At 46.3% G+C, this 17,186-nt stretch overlaps 4 protein-coding genes across 4 annotated transcripts in view; 3 read left to right on the plus strand and 1 right to left on the minus strand.

The window, feature by feature from the left end:
• rpap3 (RNA polymerase II associated protein 3) overlaps window positions 1-13,366 on the plus strand; it is a 35,018-nt gene extending 21,652 nt beyond the window's left edge. Inside the window, exon 18 of the transcript XR_008695488.1 lies at window positions 13,353-13,366. The gene's annotated coding sequence lies outside the window, so the exon portion shown is untranslated. The remainder of the gene's footprint in view (window positions 1-13,352) is intronic.
• On the plus strand, window positions 2,400-6,387 carry LOC114862279 (FYVE, RhoGEF and PH domain-containing protein 4-like). Its single transcript, XM_029162432.3, has 14 exons — window positions 2,400-2,636; window positions 3,134-3,608; window positions 3,693-4,083; window positions 4,160-4,305; window positions 4,383-4,539; window positions 4,603-4,741; window positions 4,823-4,881; window positions 4,954-5,097; window positions 5,173-5,345; window positions 5,448-5,478; window positions 5,556-5,639; window positions 5,727-5,996; window positions 6,108-6,221; window positions 6,346-6,387. Exons 1-13 carry the CDS (start codon window positions 2,510-2,512, stop codon window positions 6,186-6,188), a joined length of 2,277 nt encoding a protein of 758 aa, XP_029018265.1. The 5' UTR covers window positions 2,400-2,509; the 3' UTR covers window positions 6,189-6,221; window positions 6,346-6,387.
• On the minus strand, window positions 6,700-12,541 carry LOC114862280 (DENN domain-containing protein 11-like). Its single transcript, XM_029162433.3, has 9 exons — window positions 11,865-12,541; window positions 10,955-11,054; window positions 10,590-10,748; window positions 9,621-9,777; window positions 9,374-9,512; window positions 9,160-9,291; window positions 8,928-9,078; window positions 8,689-8,757; window positions 6,700-8,572 (listed from the first exon to the last, which is right to left on the minus strand). Exons 1-9 carry the CDS (start codon window positions 12,265-12,267, stop codon window positions 8,377-8,379), a joined length of 1,506 nt encoding a protein of 501 aa, XP_029018266.1. The 5' UTR covers window positions 12,268-12,541; the 3' UTR covers window positions 6,700-8,376.
• On the plus strand, window positions 12,864-16,212 carry arl1 (ADP-ribosylation factor-like 1). The gene is made up of 6 exons (XM_029162434.3): window positions 12,864-12,990; window positions 13,663-13,800; window positions 14,065-14,146; window positions 14,464-14,575; window positions 14,775-14,953; window positions 15,142-16,212. Exons 1-6 carry the CDS (start codon window positions 12,987-12,989, stop codon window positions 15,170-15,172), a joined length of 546 nt encoding a protein of 181 aa, XP_029018267.1. The 5' UTR covers window positions 12,864-12,986; the 3' UTR covers window positions 15,173-16,212.
• Window positions 16,213-17,186: the final 974 nt, after the last annotated feature.

Below are 17,186 nucleotides of genomic sequence, written 5' to 3' on the forward strand. Positions count from 1 at the left end.
GAGGTTCGGAGCAGAGGATGAGGTGGTGGTGATTGTATTTGGCCACTAGATGGCGCACCTCACGGGTAGAGATGACCACTAAATTTAGGCACAGACAGTTTTTACACAGCTGCAGGTGAATTGAGGTTTTGCAGCGGAGAGAAAAGACTTCCGCTCCTTCAGACACTGACAGTGTGCAACAGTCTGTGGCTGAAGGAGCTGCAAAGAGACGACACCGTGCTACACAGGGGGTGGGAATGGTTCTTCAGGCAGGACCATGGCTTGGCTGCCATCCTCCTTTCTCCCACATGCATTTAAACTGGCAGCTAGCGTGTGTTCACCCTCTTAATGATACTGTGCTACACTTCAATGTAAACATCAGACGCAGACATGAGCTTCAACTCTTGATACTGTAATACTTCATTCACTGGAGTTAATGATTCTTCTACTACTAGTTCTCCCGCTGACTGTGCCTCATTACCAGGACCAGCAAATAAAACATGTGACTGTTGAATCTGCTGTTGTTAGTCAAATTAAACAGCGCACTAATCATCATATGTGTATTATTGCTGTGTATGTCCCACCCTCCGCTAACGCTGACACAGGCTCTGAGACCCTGCTCTCAGTCACCAGCTCTGTCAATGGACATTGAGACTCTTACAAATACCTGGGTGTACATCTGAACAATAAACTGGACTGGACTCACACAGATGCACTGTACAAGAAGGGTCAGACAGACTCTACCTGCTGAGGAGACTGCGGTCTTTTGGAGTGAGGGGGCCACTCCCCTTCTATGACCTTCTATGACTCTGTGGTGGCATCAGCCATCCTGTACGGTGTGGTCTGCTGGGGCAGCAGCATCACAGTGAGGGACAGGATGGACAGGATCATCAAGAAGTCCAGCTCTGTCCTGGGCCGCACTCTGGACACGGTGCAGGAGGTGGGTGAGAGAAGGGTTCTGGCTAAACTGACATCCATCATGGACCAGGACTCTCACCCACTGCAGGACTCACTGTCTGCTCTGGAGAGCAGCTTCAGTAACAGACTGATCCACCCTCGCTGTGTAAAGAGATCAAATATACATTTTGATACTATTACAGTCATTTCTGTTATTATTATTAAAAATTGTAATATTATGTTAACCATAACATAAAACTTTAACTGAGCTTAATTTAGTATTTAGTATTTAGTATTGTATTAGCTGTCTTAGATTTAGTGGATAGGATAGTGTAGGAGTAATTAAAACAATGGAAACAAAAATTGCAATTTCATTTATTCACATATAATATATATATCCTCCTGTTTAGCAGATTTTAGTATCAACTGTGTAAAAGTATTTTACTAAAAAACAGAAATATCTTGCTCTCTCACTCTTACGCTTTCTCCCTTACACGCACACCAAAATGTCATAAAGGTCATAAAACAGACAATAAATCTGAATTTAATTTTGCCAAGCAAATATATATGACTATTTCAGAGTAAGTTCATTAAACCAGCATCGTAGCTTTACCTCCACTAGGGGGCAGAAAACCCCCACGTAAACAAATCTTAAAACAACGGTCCTCTGGCAGTATTAGCCATTGAAATTTTTAGTTGATAATTTGTTTGTAATTTCCACATTATTCAAAGTTGTGCGCCTACTTCTTTACCCATTCGTCTTTCCCCAATAATAAACTTAATCACATCATATATAAACAAAGACTTGTGCTACATTTGAAGCTAGGAAACTAGGAAACTAGGTTCATGTGCACCATCTACTGGAATGGGATTCGCCATGTGCGCCTCTTTGCTCTTTGCTCGGGTAATGCCCATGCACACGGTTCTTGATGCATCCATGGGGAAGTTGTCATATCAGAGACTGTGTGCAGACTATATTAGTTATTATAATATATAAAAAAAAAAACTCCCTTCTCACCCCACGCGGGTGGTCTCATCCACTTTCCAAGCTCGGGTCCTCTACCAGAGGCCAGGAAGCTTGAGGGTTCTGCGCAGTATCCTTGCTGTTCCTAGGACTGCACTTTTCTGGACTGAGATGTCGGATGTTATTCCAGGGATCTGTTGTAGCCACTGGATATATATATATATATATATATATATAGATAGATATTAGATAGATGTAGGCTGGAACCCCATATATATATATATATATATATATATATATATATATATATATATATATATATATATATATATATATATATATATATATATATATATATATATATATATATATATCAAGAACAAATGAACAGCATAGAAATAATAACTAGCAGCTAACATGGGGTTCCAGCCTACATCTATCTAATTATAATAATAATCGATAAGTGATTAGTACACTGATTGGTCAGTGGGGTGAGGGGCGTGTCCAGCGGCCAATCAGAGGCGCTGTTCACCCACAGCTGTGGGGCAAAATTAGCGGCGTTAATTTAGGCACTTGCACAAGCCCGTTTCCGGTGCAGCGCGCCAAGCGTTTTCTTATTGGAGAAGCAGCGGCAGAAGCTGGAGCCGAAGCCGGGGTCCGTTCGAAACAATGTTTGACCTGAAGAAGAGGAACAGTTTGACTCTGAACTGCAGACGGGAGACGGAGGAGTTCAGGCGGGTGGCGGTGAGGCGGAGGGCGAAAGGCGCCGCGGACGACTGCCACGCCTCGCGGACAGGTGATCCACAGTCACACCCAGCGGGGGGTTCTGAGTTCGGCGCTTACGAGTCATGTAATCCGCGTGTTTGTTTTATGTAATGAGTGCTGTGTGTTTAATACTTCCATTAACCCAGAACAAGCAAACGTAGAGCAAACCAAGAATATTACACACGATTCTGTTCATTGGTGTTTTCAACTGACATGAGGAGAATTGTTGCAAATATATGCGCGTTTGATGATTATAGCATGTAAACCAAGGTTGTTACAGTCTCTAACAGTAAAAGCTCAAAGATTTTCCAAGAAACAAACCTCACCCATCACACTTAATGACACTGATAATGATGAGTTTGAGTTTATTCGTAAAAACTAGTTTGCATAAACTTTGTTTTGTTTGCACTTCCTCTGCAAAAACGTCCTTATACTGCGGTGAATTTAGTTTTATTGTGGTTTTAGTGGTGTCACGAACTGGTTTAGAGCCACACATTTAGGACGTCAATGAATGGTTTCTCTTCGCAGGCCCCAGTAAAGCGGTCCCCTTCCAGACTCCTCTGAGGGCAGGACAAGGCCCCAGTCCCAACAGAGCTGGACTCTACGGGCTGTCCGTGTCCTGCGTCGGCCTCGCCTCCCCCAGTCCTCTCAGAGGGGGCGGCAGGTTCTCAAACAGAGCATCTGCTGCACAAATCAGCCCGGGCACCGGTTCGTTCTTAGGATCTCCCAGTCCGGGCAAGAGAGGCCTCCGGGGCTGTAGCCCTTTGAGGAAAGCGGGGCGCGCCTCTGGGAAGCCGTCTCCGGGAAACCATGGCTCTGTAGCGGGAAGGCTTCGCACCCCAAGTCCCGTTCAGGGGAGCACGTGCAACCAGACCCCGATGAAGAGCTCCAGATCTTGGCTGCGACTGCACAGGATCTCGAGCGGCAAGATGAGAGGGCAGGAGAGGAGAGTGAGGAAATGTGTGAGCGTGCCTGATCTGATTGGATACTTGGATGAGAATTGGTAGGATTTTCATTTTTATTTTCACACTTTTTATTATTATTATTATTATTATTATTCGACCACACTCGTAAATTCTTTTTGCAGGGTTGCCTCCGACCAAGTCTCGTGCTCTTCGCTGAAACCGCTGCTCTCGACGCCGCGCAATCAGCCCGACATCACCGTCCAGACGCCAACGAGAGGGAGCCCGGGCTCCGCAGCCGAAGCCTTCCTGCCGAGCGGTACAGAAGAACGTTCCCCGGTTGAACCGAACGCGGAAGACGGAAGGATGCACACGGGGTACGGCTGCAAATTCTCCTGTCACTGGAATGTGCCAAGTGCAGGCGAGAAGCCCAGAGACGAGGAAGAGGAGGAGGAGGAGAGGAAGGTGGAGGGAGAAAGTGAGCTGAGGGACGAGGAGGACAGGTTATACAAGATCGCCAACGAGCTGCTGCAGACGGAGAGGGCCTACGTGGCTCGCCTCCACCTGTTGGACCGGGTCAGTGGCCGCCTCCGCTCAAAGGCTCCACTGGAGAAATGCCAGACGTGTGACGTTCGCCCCGTTTGGGTTGCAGGTGTTCTGCTCGCGGCTGACGGAGGAGGCGGCGCGGGGCTCGTTCCCCGCGGAGGTGATCCGGAACATCTTCTCCAACGTCGCCTCCATCTACTGCTTCCACAGCCAGTTCCTGCTGCCCGACCTGGAGGCCTGCCTCAGCCACTGGTGACGCCCCGCCCACGCGCCCCGCCGGCTCCGCCCCCGCCGGCTCCGCCCATCGTGACCGTGTGCTTCTCGCGCAGGTGCGACAGCCCCGGCCTGGGCAGCGTGCTGCTGCGGCACGCGCCCTTCCTGAGGATGTACGCCGACTACGTCCGCAACTTCGACCGGGCCACGGCGCTGGTGAAGACGTGGACGGAGCGCTCCGCGGCCTTCAGGGGCGTCGTTCTGGACATAGAGGTAATGCGAGCCGTGGATTCGTCCGCATGTGAGTCGAGTGCGAAACCTCCTCTTCCTGTTCAGCGGCAGAGCGTGTGCGGCAGCCTGACCCTGCAGCACCACATGCTGGAGCCGGTGCAGAGAGTCCCGCGCTACGAGATGCTGCTGAGGGATTATCTGAGGAGGCTGCCGGAGGAAAACCCAGACTATAAATATGCATATGGTTGGTGGTTGTGTGCCTGTTTCTGAAAGGCCAGGAGACCTTTTAATTTAAAGTTTAAATCCTCTTCTTTTTTTCTTTCAGAAACCTTGCAGAATATTTCCATGGCAGCCACACACTCGAACAGCGCCATCCACAGAGCTGTATGTCACTGTGACCATCGGTTGTTTTGGGGGCCAAAGGTTATCACTTATCACTTTTCTTTCCCTTTTCAGGAGAAGTTGAAGCGTTCGCTGGAGATCTACGAGATGCTCGGCGACCCGGAAGTGGTGAACCCGTCCAATGAGTTCCTCCGGGAGGGTCGCCTGCTCAAGCTCGCTGCCAGGAACACGTCCGCCATGGAGAGACACCTGTTCCTGGTGAGAGCGCCCGCGCCTCCAGGTGGAGGCCCGTTAGCGTCGCTCGCTAACCTGCGCGACGTCTCCCCTTCGCAGTTCAACAACTTCCTGCTGTGCTGCACGCCCCGGTTCAGCCTGGTCGGCCAGCGGTTCACGGTGCGCTGCAGGATCGGCGTGGAGGGCATGCAGGTGCAGCAGACGGCCAACGAGGACCACCCGTACACCTTCCAGGTCTCTGGGAAGGAGAGGACCCTGGAGCTGCAGACCAGGTGCGTGTGTAACGTTTATGGGCTTGTCTGAAATTTTAATTATTTTAAATTATTTAATACACTTTTATTATTATTGTGGTAACTTGATGTTTACACTTTTAGCTCTGAACAAGACAGAGATGAGTGGATAAAGGTATGTTTGGTGCAGCTCATCCAATATTAGGCCACAAGGATTTGAATGTCTCTAACACAGGTCTTCCCCATTTCCAGGTAATACAGGAAGCGATTGAGGAGTTTCAGAAGAGAAATCAAACCTTCAAACTGGCTTCCAAAGATTTGGATGTGGAAGAGCCAGTAAGTTTAATTAAATGCATCTATTGGGCACCGTAGGTTCAGACTGACTGCAGGTAATTCAGCTGCTGCATGCGCGCGCTTCGACAGGAAGGCGAACTGGGCCGACGGGCCCCTCGATGGATCCGGGACAACGAGGTGACGGAGTGCATGAAGTGCCGGGAGCCTTTCAGCACGTTCACGAGGCGCCGCCACCACTGCCGGGCGTGCGGCTTCGTGGTGTGTTGGAAGTGCTCGGACAACAAGGCGGCCCTGGAGTACGACGGCAACAGGCTGAACAAAGTGTGCAGCTCCTGCTTCTCCATCTTAACGGGTCAGAGGGGCGACGCGGCGGAGGGCAGGAGGAGGGCAACGCTGGAGGTGAGGCCATTCTACAAGCCTGTCTGGAGACTAACGCTACACGACAACAAGCCCGGAACACAGTGGGGCGTATTTTATTGTTTGAAAGACTGCATTTTCCTTTTGTTGTAGTTGAAGGCGCCGCCGATGCCCAGTGACGGTCTAACGGGAGACGACAGCTTTAAAGCATGCGCTGAGTGCAGCCTGCCTTGAGACGTGCCCCTCCAGCCTCCCACTGCTCCACAGGTATCATCTATAGACAGATACCTGTAGATTCTATGGAAGAATCTTTGCATTCATTTGCAGCAGATTATTTGAAAGTAGAAAAATCCTTGTACCATAGTTTCACTTCTGTATTCTGTTCGACCAGACTGGACAGGTCTGGACAGGCACGGATGTTACAACACCCCCCCCCCCCCCCCCCCCCCCCCCCCCCCCTCCCCCAGAGTGGCATGTAGGGCGATGGTCACAATCTGTCAAGAGCTCCTGTGGAAAGATGGAAAGACTGCTACAACGTTGCACAATCAACTGCAGAGGCCATTTGACGACCCACCCCCATGTGCTCAAATGAATTCATGGTGAGGGCGAAGGAATACATCAAAAGGACTTCATCCTCAACAGCAACACATTCTATACCTTGCAAAATACAAGTTAAGATGTTCATAAGCATGAGGCATCAGTCAAAAGAATTCCACTGAGGATATGATGCAATCAAGAAGCTGAATCCAGGAAGTGGCTGTGCGCTTTATTTGTGAAATGGTTTACAGTAAAATAAATAAAGGTGTTTTAACAGAAGTCTGACTATGCCTTTAAACTACAAAGACGTTTGCTTCGGGTCTGTACAGGTCAAAATATGCGTAACGCTGCGTCCTCGCAGCAGTTTCAGTGTAACGGAGGCTCAGTGGGATCAAAGTCGCCTTAGAAAACACATTCAGCTGATCCCATTTCTTCACAGGCCGGTATTGTTCCGAAATATTTACACTCAAATCAAGGTACAGCTAAATGATGTAAACGGTAAAAAAAATGACAAAGGATGAGCGGCTTTAAAATACAAAAAGATTCACAGTCCTATGTCATAGCTTACAATATCATAGGAAAACAAAGGGTGAAGCAAAAAAGAAATATTACCTCAATATACAGTATAGTTCCAGTTCTCTGAATTTAAATAAACTTTAAAATGTTCAGCGTTTCAGCTAACGTTCACACTGACCACTTCGTCTTGTTTAAAATTCTCAGCTTTTTATAGCTCTATGCAGCAGCACTCGTTTAGGTGTATTATTAAGAGTCCCTCGTTTCCTGAACTAGTTCTGCCCCCTGGTGGCCAACAGTGCAGATTGCACCTTTAAAACCTGCCACTAAAGTCCAATAAATAAATGTAGCAGTTTAGTGACCGAGTGTGTGAGGTTCTGACCAGTTACACATTGCGTCTAAGGAAAGTAAGAGTAATAGAGCTGGGGTCTGTCGACTCATTATAGGCTCAGAACTATGCGTGAATCCTCAATAGTGTCAATGTATGAATTTATACAATAAACTTAACTTTAACTTTGACCACCTTAATTAATTCACTAAGAACAAAAAAAATTCTCCAAACTTGTGTTTGCCCTTTGATGCATCTGCTGCTTTGTTGTTGCAGGAGCTATAAATATCTTCCATGGTGCGTTTTAAATAGATATGACAGGACTTTGTGAAAAGACGGCGCCGAACAACGTGATGAGTATTCTTTGTGATAACTTGTTTCCTCTGAGCTCTGCAGGACCAGCTCGTACCAGTCACAAAATCTATGTTCTACACCCCTGTTTCTTTGAATGGGACTAAGGGTGAGGCCACCGATCAATCGGATGGTTTGGTTTCAGCTAAAACATAAAACTTTAGTCATAACACTAAATAAATAATCCACTTAAACAGCAGTGGGTACAGGCATGGCTCTTGAAGACGAAGGCTTCAGGACAGGAAGGAGGCCCTGATTTGGACGCGGAGGCTTGAAAACTGGATGTAAAGGACAGGAACACTGGCAGGAAGTTGGACCCATTATCACACATATGCTGACACTTCACACATAGAGAAAAAATCTGGATTATTTACAGGAAGGCGTCCCCTCTGTCACTTTCCCTCAGAAGTTCTGTTTCGTCATCCTGCAGCACCGAATGTTCCCCCGTGAAGACTCAATCGCCATCACACAGGTCTAGACTTTCGATCTTGAAATACTGCAGCCGCGTCCAAGTTGGGACAGAGCCGAATCACAGTGAACAGAAGAGCTGAGACGAAAATGAAAACGAAAACGAGAGACAGGGTCGGTTCTCTGGACAGAAGCAAAACCAGTAGTGCAGCAACTTCGATGTGGCTCAAGGCGACGCGGCCCAGCAGCGGGCGAAAGGCAGGAGGGCCCGTCCCGTGGGTCGTCTCAGCTGCAGCAGAGCTGCTCTGACACCAGCAGGGTGTCGTAGCCGTAGATCTCCAGCAGGTGGAGCAGGAAGAGCCTGTCTCCGTGGGGGTCCAGACCCATGGCCCTCACGCTCTCCTGGGTCAGGGTGGGGTCGGGGCTGCCGGCAACCTCGCTGAGAGTTTGGAAAATTCGGTTGTTCTGCTCCAGGAAGAATCTAGGCAAGTTAAGATCAAGAAGACAAGATTTTTTCGATACTTGTTGTCATTCTGTGCCTCCATATTCCTACACTGAACAGCAGCAGGTATACAGTTAAATAGATGATACACTCACAGAATGAAGAGATCCTCCTCACTGGACACACAGTCTCCGTTCTCCTCTTGGGAGTAAAGCAGCATCTGCCTACACACACACACACACACACACACACACACACACACACACACACACACACACACACACACACACACACACACACACACACACACACACACACACACACACACACACACACACACTTCACTCTAGGAATTCCTCTGATGTTCTATTCAATGGTTCTTGTTGTGCTGTACCTCTGTTCAGTGAGTTTGCGGTACTTCTCCCTGTCTGCAGTGCTGAGGCGGAGCAGAGGCTTCAGTCCGTCTCTGTAGGTCTTCACATTCTGATTGTCTACATACACGTCATACAAATCCTTCTTCTCCTCAAAGATCTTCTCCGTAGTGCCTAAAGACAGACGCACGCACGTTCTAGTCCTGTCTGCGAAGGGTGAATGGAGAAGTTGACCCCTCCCCCGGGTCCACTCACATGCCACGTAGGAGAGCTCGTTCTCCAGGGCGCTGATGTCGGCCACGTTGACGTAGAAGAAGGGGCGGAACTCGGGAACGGCGACGCCGACCCCCGGGATGGAGATGTTGGCCAGGCAACAACAGCAGTACACTGGGGGGGGGTTAGATCATGATGCACGAGTGTGTGGAGCACAGGATATGATGCGTGGGAATAAGAGCTACGTGTTTCTCACCCCTGTAGCAAACCACGCCCACAGGTGGAGGAGAGAAGATGAGGATGCGCCTGCGGAGGAGCGCCAGTTTCCACAGCACCATGATCTGCTCCCCGAAGAAGCGGATGAACTGGGACATGCAGCCTGCGGGGTGGGTGATCTGGCCCAAACACACACATACAGCACGCGCGTTAGCCAGGAAGACAGGCGCCACAGCCATCGGTACCAGCTGCCTTGGATGAGCTGAAAACGCTTCCGTCGTTCCTGCCTTCATCTCAGGGTGCATGCTGTGATTGATCGCGGCTCCCCAGGCGCTGGCCGGACACATGGTGACAACGTTATCGCCGCTAGGAGACAGGAGCGCTCTCTTGTCCTCGTAGAAGGCCTCCAGGGGCGAGTAGTGGCCTGGGGACTGAAGCTGGAGCCTGGTGACAGCCAAACATGTGAAAAACGTAAACTGGGAAGCACGGAGGCATAACTGCTCTGAGGATACAGGAGGAGAGGAGACGTGCATGAATGCCTGATTCTATTAAACAGCTTGTGACCAACAGTGAGGCCTTTATGTAAGAAACAGAGCGCTGGTGTGTCAGTCAGCAGATGGGGATCTGCTATGCGGGGAATGATGAGTAAAGGAGCATGACCGCTGAATGAGCAGAGGCCTGTGGGAACCGTGCAGGGGTGAAGACAAGCGGATCCGTGAAAGAGCTGCGTTCCATGTATCGCATGTATCAGTGGCGCACGCTGCCTCGTCCACTAACACATTAGTGGGGGTAAAAGGATGTGGAGGGAATTCGAGGGTGTTAGAAAGAGAAAAACAGGAGTCACGCAGCAAGTGTGAAAGTGAGCTTCGTCGTTTGAGGGAGAGGAAGAAAGAGGAACTAAGCTATGAGGAAACTAAGCTCGCAGAGGCTGTTTGAACTAACCACGCCTACAGTGTTACAGCTTGATCTCCAGCTAATTAAGAGTTTTGCACAAATCATTAGTCACTATTCGTGCAACAAGCCTGCAGAGAGAAGCAATGAATAAGTGTGATTTTTATTATTCTAAGGCATTTATTATTAAGCAAACATTTGCTGCTTGCGCAACATAGTGATTTCCATGACAACTCCATCCACAGCGGAACATCGCGCAAGGTGACACGGAGCCCTCGTTAGTTGACAGACCTTGGTTTCTGCTAGCTGGATTGTGTCGGGCGAGTGAAAGCGCGTTGGAAATGGAAGAAATGGGCCCCTCTTACCTGACCTGGTGCTCCAGGAAGCTCATGTAGCGGTAGAGCAGGGTGTAGGACGGAGACAGGATTCCCACAGACTTCATTCTGGCCCCCCTCTCCACCGTGCTCTCCACGGCCATGTTGGCAAAACAGGCAAGGCCAAAGTAGGAGCCCTTCCGGAAGTAGCTGTGGAGAGAGAGAGAGAGAGAGAGAGAGAGAGAGGCAGCCGAAGCCATGAGTCACAGACAGCAAAGGCACGGCCAGATGGCAAGGCAGCATTTTTTTTTATTTTTTGCCAAACATTGGGCTGCTCAAAGTTAGCCTCCTCTCCTTGTTTGCGTCCCCCCCCCCCCATGTGGATCCTCATGCTGATCGAGCACGAACACACTTACATGAAGTCTGTGGTGACTCGGTGAGAGCCACTAGCGATGGCTTTGAATTCCACGCCCTCCAGGTCCATGTCTTTGGGCAGACACCACTCCAGCATGTTTCCTATCACACCCACACAACAAAGAGATAATAAAACACACACACACACACACACACACACACACACACACACACATGCAGGCAGATAACCACGGATACAGGAGCAGATAGTAAATACACTGTATTCTCATATCATTTCATTTGAACAACAGCCTGCTGACTGGGTTCCTTGGAACAGCAGCAGCTGTGCAAATATGGTCCGATAGGAGGGGAGAAACAGAAGGTGACTCAATCTAATCGTTAGCCACAAGTATTGGCCAAAAGAGCGATAGGCTCGGAGTCTGTAGGCGTCACTCAAAATACTCAACAGCCACTTTGACAGCTGTAGTCGACTCAGACTGTCCTGCAGGTCAGAAGCTACTCTGGGGGATTAAATCTCATGTTGAATTTGATTGATCCTGTCAAATCGGTCCTAATTACATTTTAATGACTCCTCTTATTGTTCTATCATACAAATGACTCAACACATCGTTATATGTGTTATTATACATTATTAAGGAAATGAAAGCACTATTTAACACGATCCCCATTAATTATGTATCGGCACGTTCTGTAAAAAAACATCATCTGATTGATTTTTCTCAAAAGCTCAAACTAACCAAACATTTAGATTTGTCTCCTGTGTGTTCAGACGGTTTAATGGTGTCTCTGACCTTTTGTCCAGGTCAGGAAAAGCCACACCTGTGTCTGCAGGACTGTGAGACAAGACATCCCTCATCGTTGGCTTCTTAGTTACACTCTAGCTTCATGCGCCTATAAACACTACACTCATTACTGTATGTTCCATCACTGTAATAAGTGTAAATGCCTTACCTGATCTGGTATTGAACGTGACCACAAAGACCGACACAATCTGGTCCTTTTCCTCCCATTTCACCATCCTGTCTTCCAGCGACGCCTCCCTCGGTCCTGAATCCGAGAGATGCTGCTCCGTGTCAGCTCGCAGCGCTTCATCCGAGCCCGCCGGGACGCTGGAGGTCGCGGGGGAAGAGCCGCAGCCGTCTGCGCCGGAGGACAGCCTGCTGGGAGCGGGACCCCCCGGCATGCTGCTCCACCCAAACCCCGGCGCCGCGCATCCTGATAAGGAGCGGCTGTTGGAGGGGCTCGAAAGTCGGTCTTTAACGTGATCGGCCGCCGGTGCGGTACCGCAGGGCTTTTCCGCCGACGGAACCTCCTCCCAGTCCAGCAGGGGGGCTCGGTCCGACCGCTCCACCATCCTGTCGGCGGTCCCGCCTCGTCAGTCTCACCTCGGATTGTAAATGATGTCTCAGGCGACAGACACCAGGTCCATCCGTAAATAATTCCAGCTCAGTACAATTCCCGCATTATAAACTATTTCTGAATGATTCACAACCGATGGGTTTTGCAAGGAAATCACAATTTTCGCAGCAGTCTTTACATCTAGCTTTAATTTGTTTCTAGGCTGAAGTGATCATAAATTTGATGCTGTTGAGAAAGGGCAACTCCTTCGTGTAATGCGAGTTGCATTCAAGGCAACGCACCAGTTACTGTCATCTTCCGCTTGCTAGAATATCGCTTAAACATTTGTGAACGTGAAAGTGTTTTGCGTTCTTGAATGCACCTTGCACACACCGTCCGAATTAATCTTTTTTTAAGACACCGCACTTTCGATTAAAACATGTTAACCATGTTTTATTAGGTAGCGCACATATAGGCCATATGTGTTAAATGCCCAAAAGACAGAATTTGTGAATTGTTCATAAAACACGCGTATTAAATGTAAATAATTATATCTATAGGTAGATATACATTTGTTGTAATTCAATGTGCCATCTTGAATGTGTCGAATAGGAGGAAACTAAATCCAAGATAGAGGTTGTGACATCGGGCAGTGACACGTCAACCACACGGAAGAAGGTCTGTGTGTAGCAAACCTGCCAGTGTTTCTGCTATTAGGCGAACTGTCATACACAAATGGGTGAGTAATTTAGTTACCGGTACATAATAATAAAAATAACTGTTTGTTCAGTCTATACACAACTTAGTTTCGCTTGAACAAGAAGGCAGGTATCAGTCTTGTATCAGCGTCCCTCACTCAACGCTGAGTTCCAGTTAGCTAAGTTAGCTAGCTAGCTGGCTGCGTTGACTAGTTACAGTGATTGACGTTTGTCATCTATGGTGTTTTGGTGTGGATAGTTTCTAAACGTTGCCCCCGCTAACTGATCATGGCATTGACAATAAGGACGTGTGTTTGTTGTTGATTTCATTCCATAACGCTGTTGTTACTGTAACTACGCTAACCTCGGCTAACTTGCTTTACTACCTGAGGCAAACCAAGAGCAACTGAATTTAAATTAGCTGCAGCCTTTCGTAAACAGAAAATGTGTATGGCCTCTTTGTTTATTCTTATTCTTCTTTTATTTGTCATCATTACTACTGATCAAACTCTGTTTTATGTAAGTAATGTATCTTCAAAGACATCATTTGGCATCATCTAATACCACAGTTGTCAGTATTCTCATGAAGTCGTTATTGAGAAGGAATCATCCATTTTATTTAGTTTTCATTGAAAGTAGAACTACATTATCTGTATGCCTACTAAAAAGATACACTACTTGGCACTAACATTTCCTTTCCTGTGGGTCTCCAGGTGGTTTCTTCTCTAGTCTGTTCTCGGGCCTGTTTGGCACAAGGGAGATGAGGATCTTGATCCTCGGTTTGGATGGTGCAGGAAAAACAACCATTTTGTACCGGCTGCAGGTTGGAGAGGTGGTCACCACAATTCCCAGTATGTATTTCGCCTTCAAAGCACTCGAATTAGTTTGTATTTTTTGCATTTGAGTTTCAAATGCTGCTTGTTTGCATGTTTGCCACTCACATAAGTGTAACTATAGCAACAGTGTGCTTATGGATATGATTCCTTTATTAATCTTGAAAATTTGTTTTTCTTATTTATTTCACCCGATTAAGGTCATTAAGTTTTGTACAATCAACAATGAAACAACAACATAAGAAAGTGATGATAATCAGGCGCTGGTTTCTCTCTGTGCAGCAATCGGCTTCAACGTCGAAACAGTCACATATAAAAACCTGAAGTTCCAGGTGTGGGATCTTGGAGGACAGACAAGTATCAGGTTGGTAGAAGTGGCAGATCGTGTTTGTGCTGCAGTGCTTCCTGTTGTAAATATGTCTAAACACACATTTACACTCTGTTATGTGTCACCAAAATACACGTTTTTTGGTTGTTTTTTTTTTTGTTATATCAATTTTATTTCAAGAAATACATTACCAGTATTTCTTCATTTACATATTTCTTCAACCTTTTTCTACTTTTATTTATTTTAATGCTTATGTTTGCCTTATTTAAGGCAATGTTTTTTTTACTGAACCTCCTAGCCTTTTCTTCTAGTTGTTCATCCTCTTTAACCTTTTGACCTTCTCTCCTCCGCAGGCCTTACTGGCGGTGTTATTACTCAAACACGGATGCAGTTATCTACGTTGTCGACAGCAGTGACCGTGACAGGATGGGCATCTCAAAGTCTGAGCTGGTGGCTATGTTGGAGGTTAGAAATCTACAATCTGGATCTAACTAGGTTGAGAGAATATATGTTTGCAAGCTCAAACAATGAAGCTCAGGGAGAAAGTCCCTGTACTACTTTTCCTACTCCTCAAATATTACAGCAACTTTTATCTTTCTTTACACTAATATATGGAACTACCATTTGTCTTGTATTATATTCTGCAACTTTGTTTGTTATCCAGGAAGAAGAGCTGAAGAAGGCCATCCTCGTGGTATTTGCAAACAAACAGGACATGGATCAGGCAATGACTCCAGCTGAGGTGGCGAACGCTCTGGGCCTTCCTGCGCTCAAAGACAGAAAATGGCAGATCTTCAAGACCTCCGCTACCAAAGGCACAGGCCTGGATGAGGCAATGGAATGGTGAGCATTGCCACGTCATATAATAGGAATGGGAACATTATGATAAAGATACAAGATAGGATTTGGTTGTTTTCTGTTGTGATGGAGATCCAGAACGATCTAGTGTTGTAGAAGTACTAATGTCCTGCGTTAATACACAATAAACATCTTTTTTTGTTTACTGAACGATTTGCTCCCTGTCCTCATAGGCTGGTTGATTCCCTGAAGACTCGGCAGTAAAGACTCCTGCCCATTCTGTACATACTCCTGACCTTCAACCCTTCTGTATGAAGCCTTGTGACTGACCCCTTCCCATATCCTCCTTTCCTTTGGACCAGTGATTGCACTCCCTCCCTTCTTTACCACACCTCATACCCACCTGAAGCCTTGGCCAAACTTTCCCAATGCCTTTCAAGCCTGGGACTAAGAACTGAAGGCGCACACGCATGCATGCACGGACACACACACATACACATAACATACACACACAAGGCAAGTGAAGGTTTTAGAACCGGTGGATAAAGAACAGTCTGCCCACGGTTTCTATATTTTTGTATGTTTTGCAAGTGCATGTAAGTATCAGGCAGTGTTTACTTCTTACACACCTTTGGAAAAACGTGTTAAAGGTTGCTAATTTTATAAATGCATATGTAAACATGACAACACGGTTGTTAAGAAAACAATAAATAAGGCTTTCTAGCATTTCTGCAATTTGGCTATTTCATCATCGGGAACATTCTCTCCCACAGTGGTTAAGTGATTTGCATGTAATTAAGCTAGATTTCAAGCGTGTCAACATCCTACTGTCAAGCGAGAAGACACCCGGCAGATCCATCAGGAGGCAGCATAGCCATTTGTCAGTTCTGCTAATTATACAACATTGCATCCTAGCAAATCTGAAATCAAATTCTGTGATAAAACTGCTGAATTCTATGAAATGTTTTCATTTTTACTTAGACCTTGAAGTGCTTCAAACAGTTTTTTTTCTCTACATGTCCCCTTGTCAAGTTCTTACTGCAGTCTGTATTGTTTCGTATTACCTATTAGGCAGTTGCAGTGTTTTTTTTCCTCTAATCGATTTGTTTTTTGTTTTTTTTCAGATTTTAAAACATTATTTATGGTTTTAAGTCTGACTGAAATCCTTGATTTTGCAGGGTTGGTTTATTAGTCCTTAGTTACTGAACACTAACTGTATGCGCAAAGTTTTATGGCATAGTTTGTGGCATATTTATATCTGCTTGTACAGTGAAATCTCAGTAAAGATGCTATTGGTAAGCGTGTTTTGTGTCCAGGGTTTTATTCACTTTTCCTACTATCTATATATATATATATATATGTGTGTGTGTTGTATAGTTATTTAGCTTGTGTAAAGTCATGTAGTGTGTGATATGTATATTTGCCCTTTCAGGATCATCTCTCTGATCTTAATCCTTTCATCTAGAGAATTGTAAAAACAATCTGAATACGCATTATGGTGGATTACGTTCAAACACAAGTTGATCAAAATTAATGACCATTATTATAAAGAAATCGCAGATGATCCACAGACCAAATAAAATTCAAACATTCTCTAAAAACATTCTCTTGCAATGATGAGCATGTTCATGCAGGGATCCAAGTCACCTCTCCTAAGGGTTGAATTTAGGACTGGCAGCAGCTGGTTCACCCTGTCTCAGTGTCACAGATCTCCTGGAAACAGTAGCCTTGATGTGCCTTGATCAGGGTCCTGGATGAGGCAACGCTATCATTTACCCCATTCACGTTTAACACAGACATTCAGCAATGACGCAAGCTAAAAGCAAGAGTCGGCTTCCTTGTCGGCCGCCATCATCTCCTCATCATCGCTGGCGTGTGATTTGTTTGTTTGTCTCCTGGACTAATTGTGGCTGTTCCTACTTGTCAAGATTATTTATTTAGTTTTATCAGTAAATACACCCTAACTTGTGAGGCCTAGTTTAAATATTAGAAAATGTCACGCAACATTAAATCATTAAAGATGGAACACTTATAATCCATTTAGTTGCTTATTTTCTCGGGCCTTAGCACAGTCAACAGCACTGTAATGTAGTAATGTTATATATGTTATGAAATTAAATAATTTCACTGTATTCTTTCTGTATGTGTTGGTTAAATAAATAAATTACTTTTAATTTCACGTATCTATTGATTTCTAATCTCTAGTGGTTCCTTTGACATAGTCTACACCATGGGCCTTGCCTAGACTGTCCTTTGTTGTGTTATCCTGTTTTCTTTT

Source organism: Betta splendens, chromosome 9, assembly GCF_900634795.4.
Source record: "Betta splendens chromosome 9, fBetSpl5.4, whole genome shotgun sequence".
Taxonomy (NCBI): Eukaryota; Metazoa; Chordata; class Actinopteri; order Anabantiformes; family Osphronemidae; genus Betta; species Betta splendens.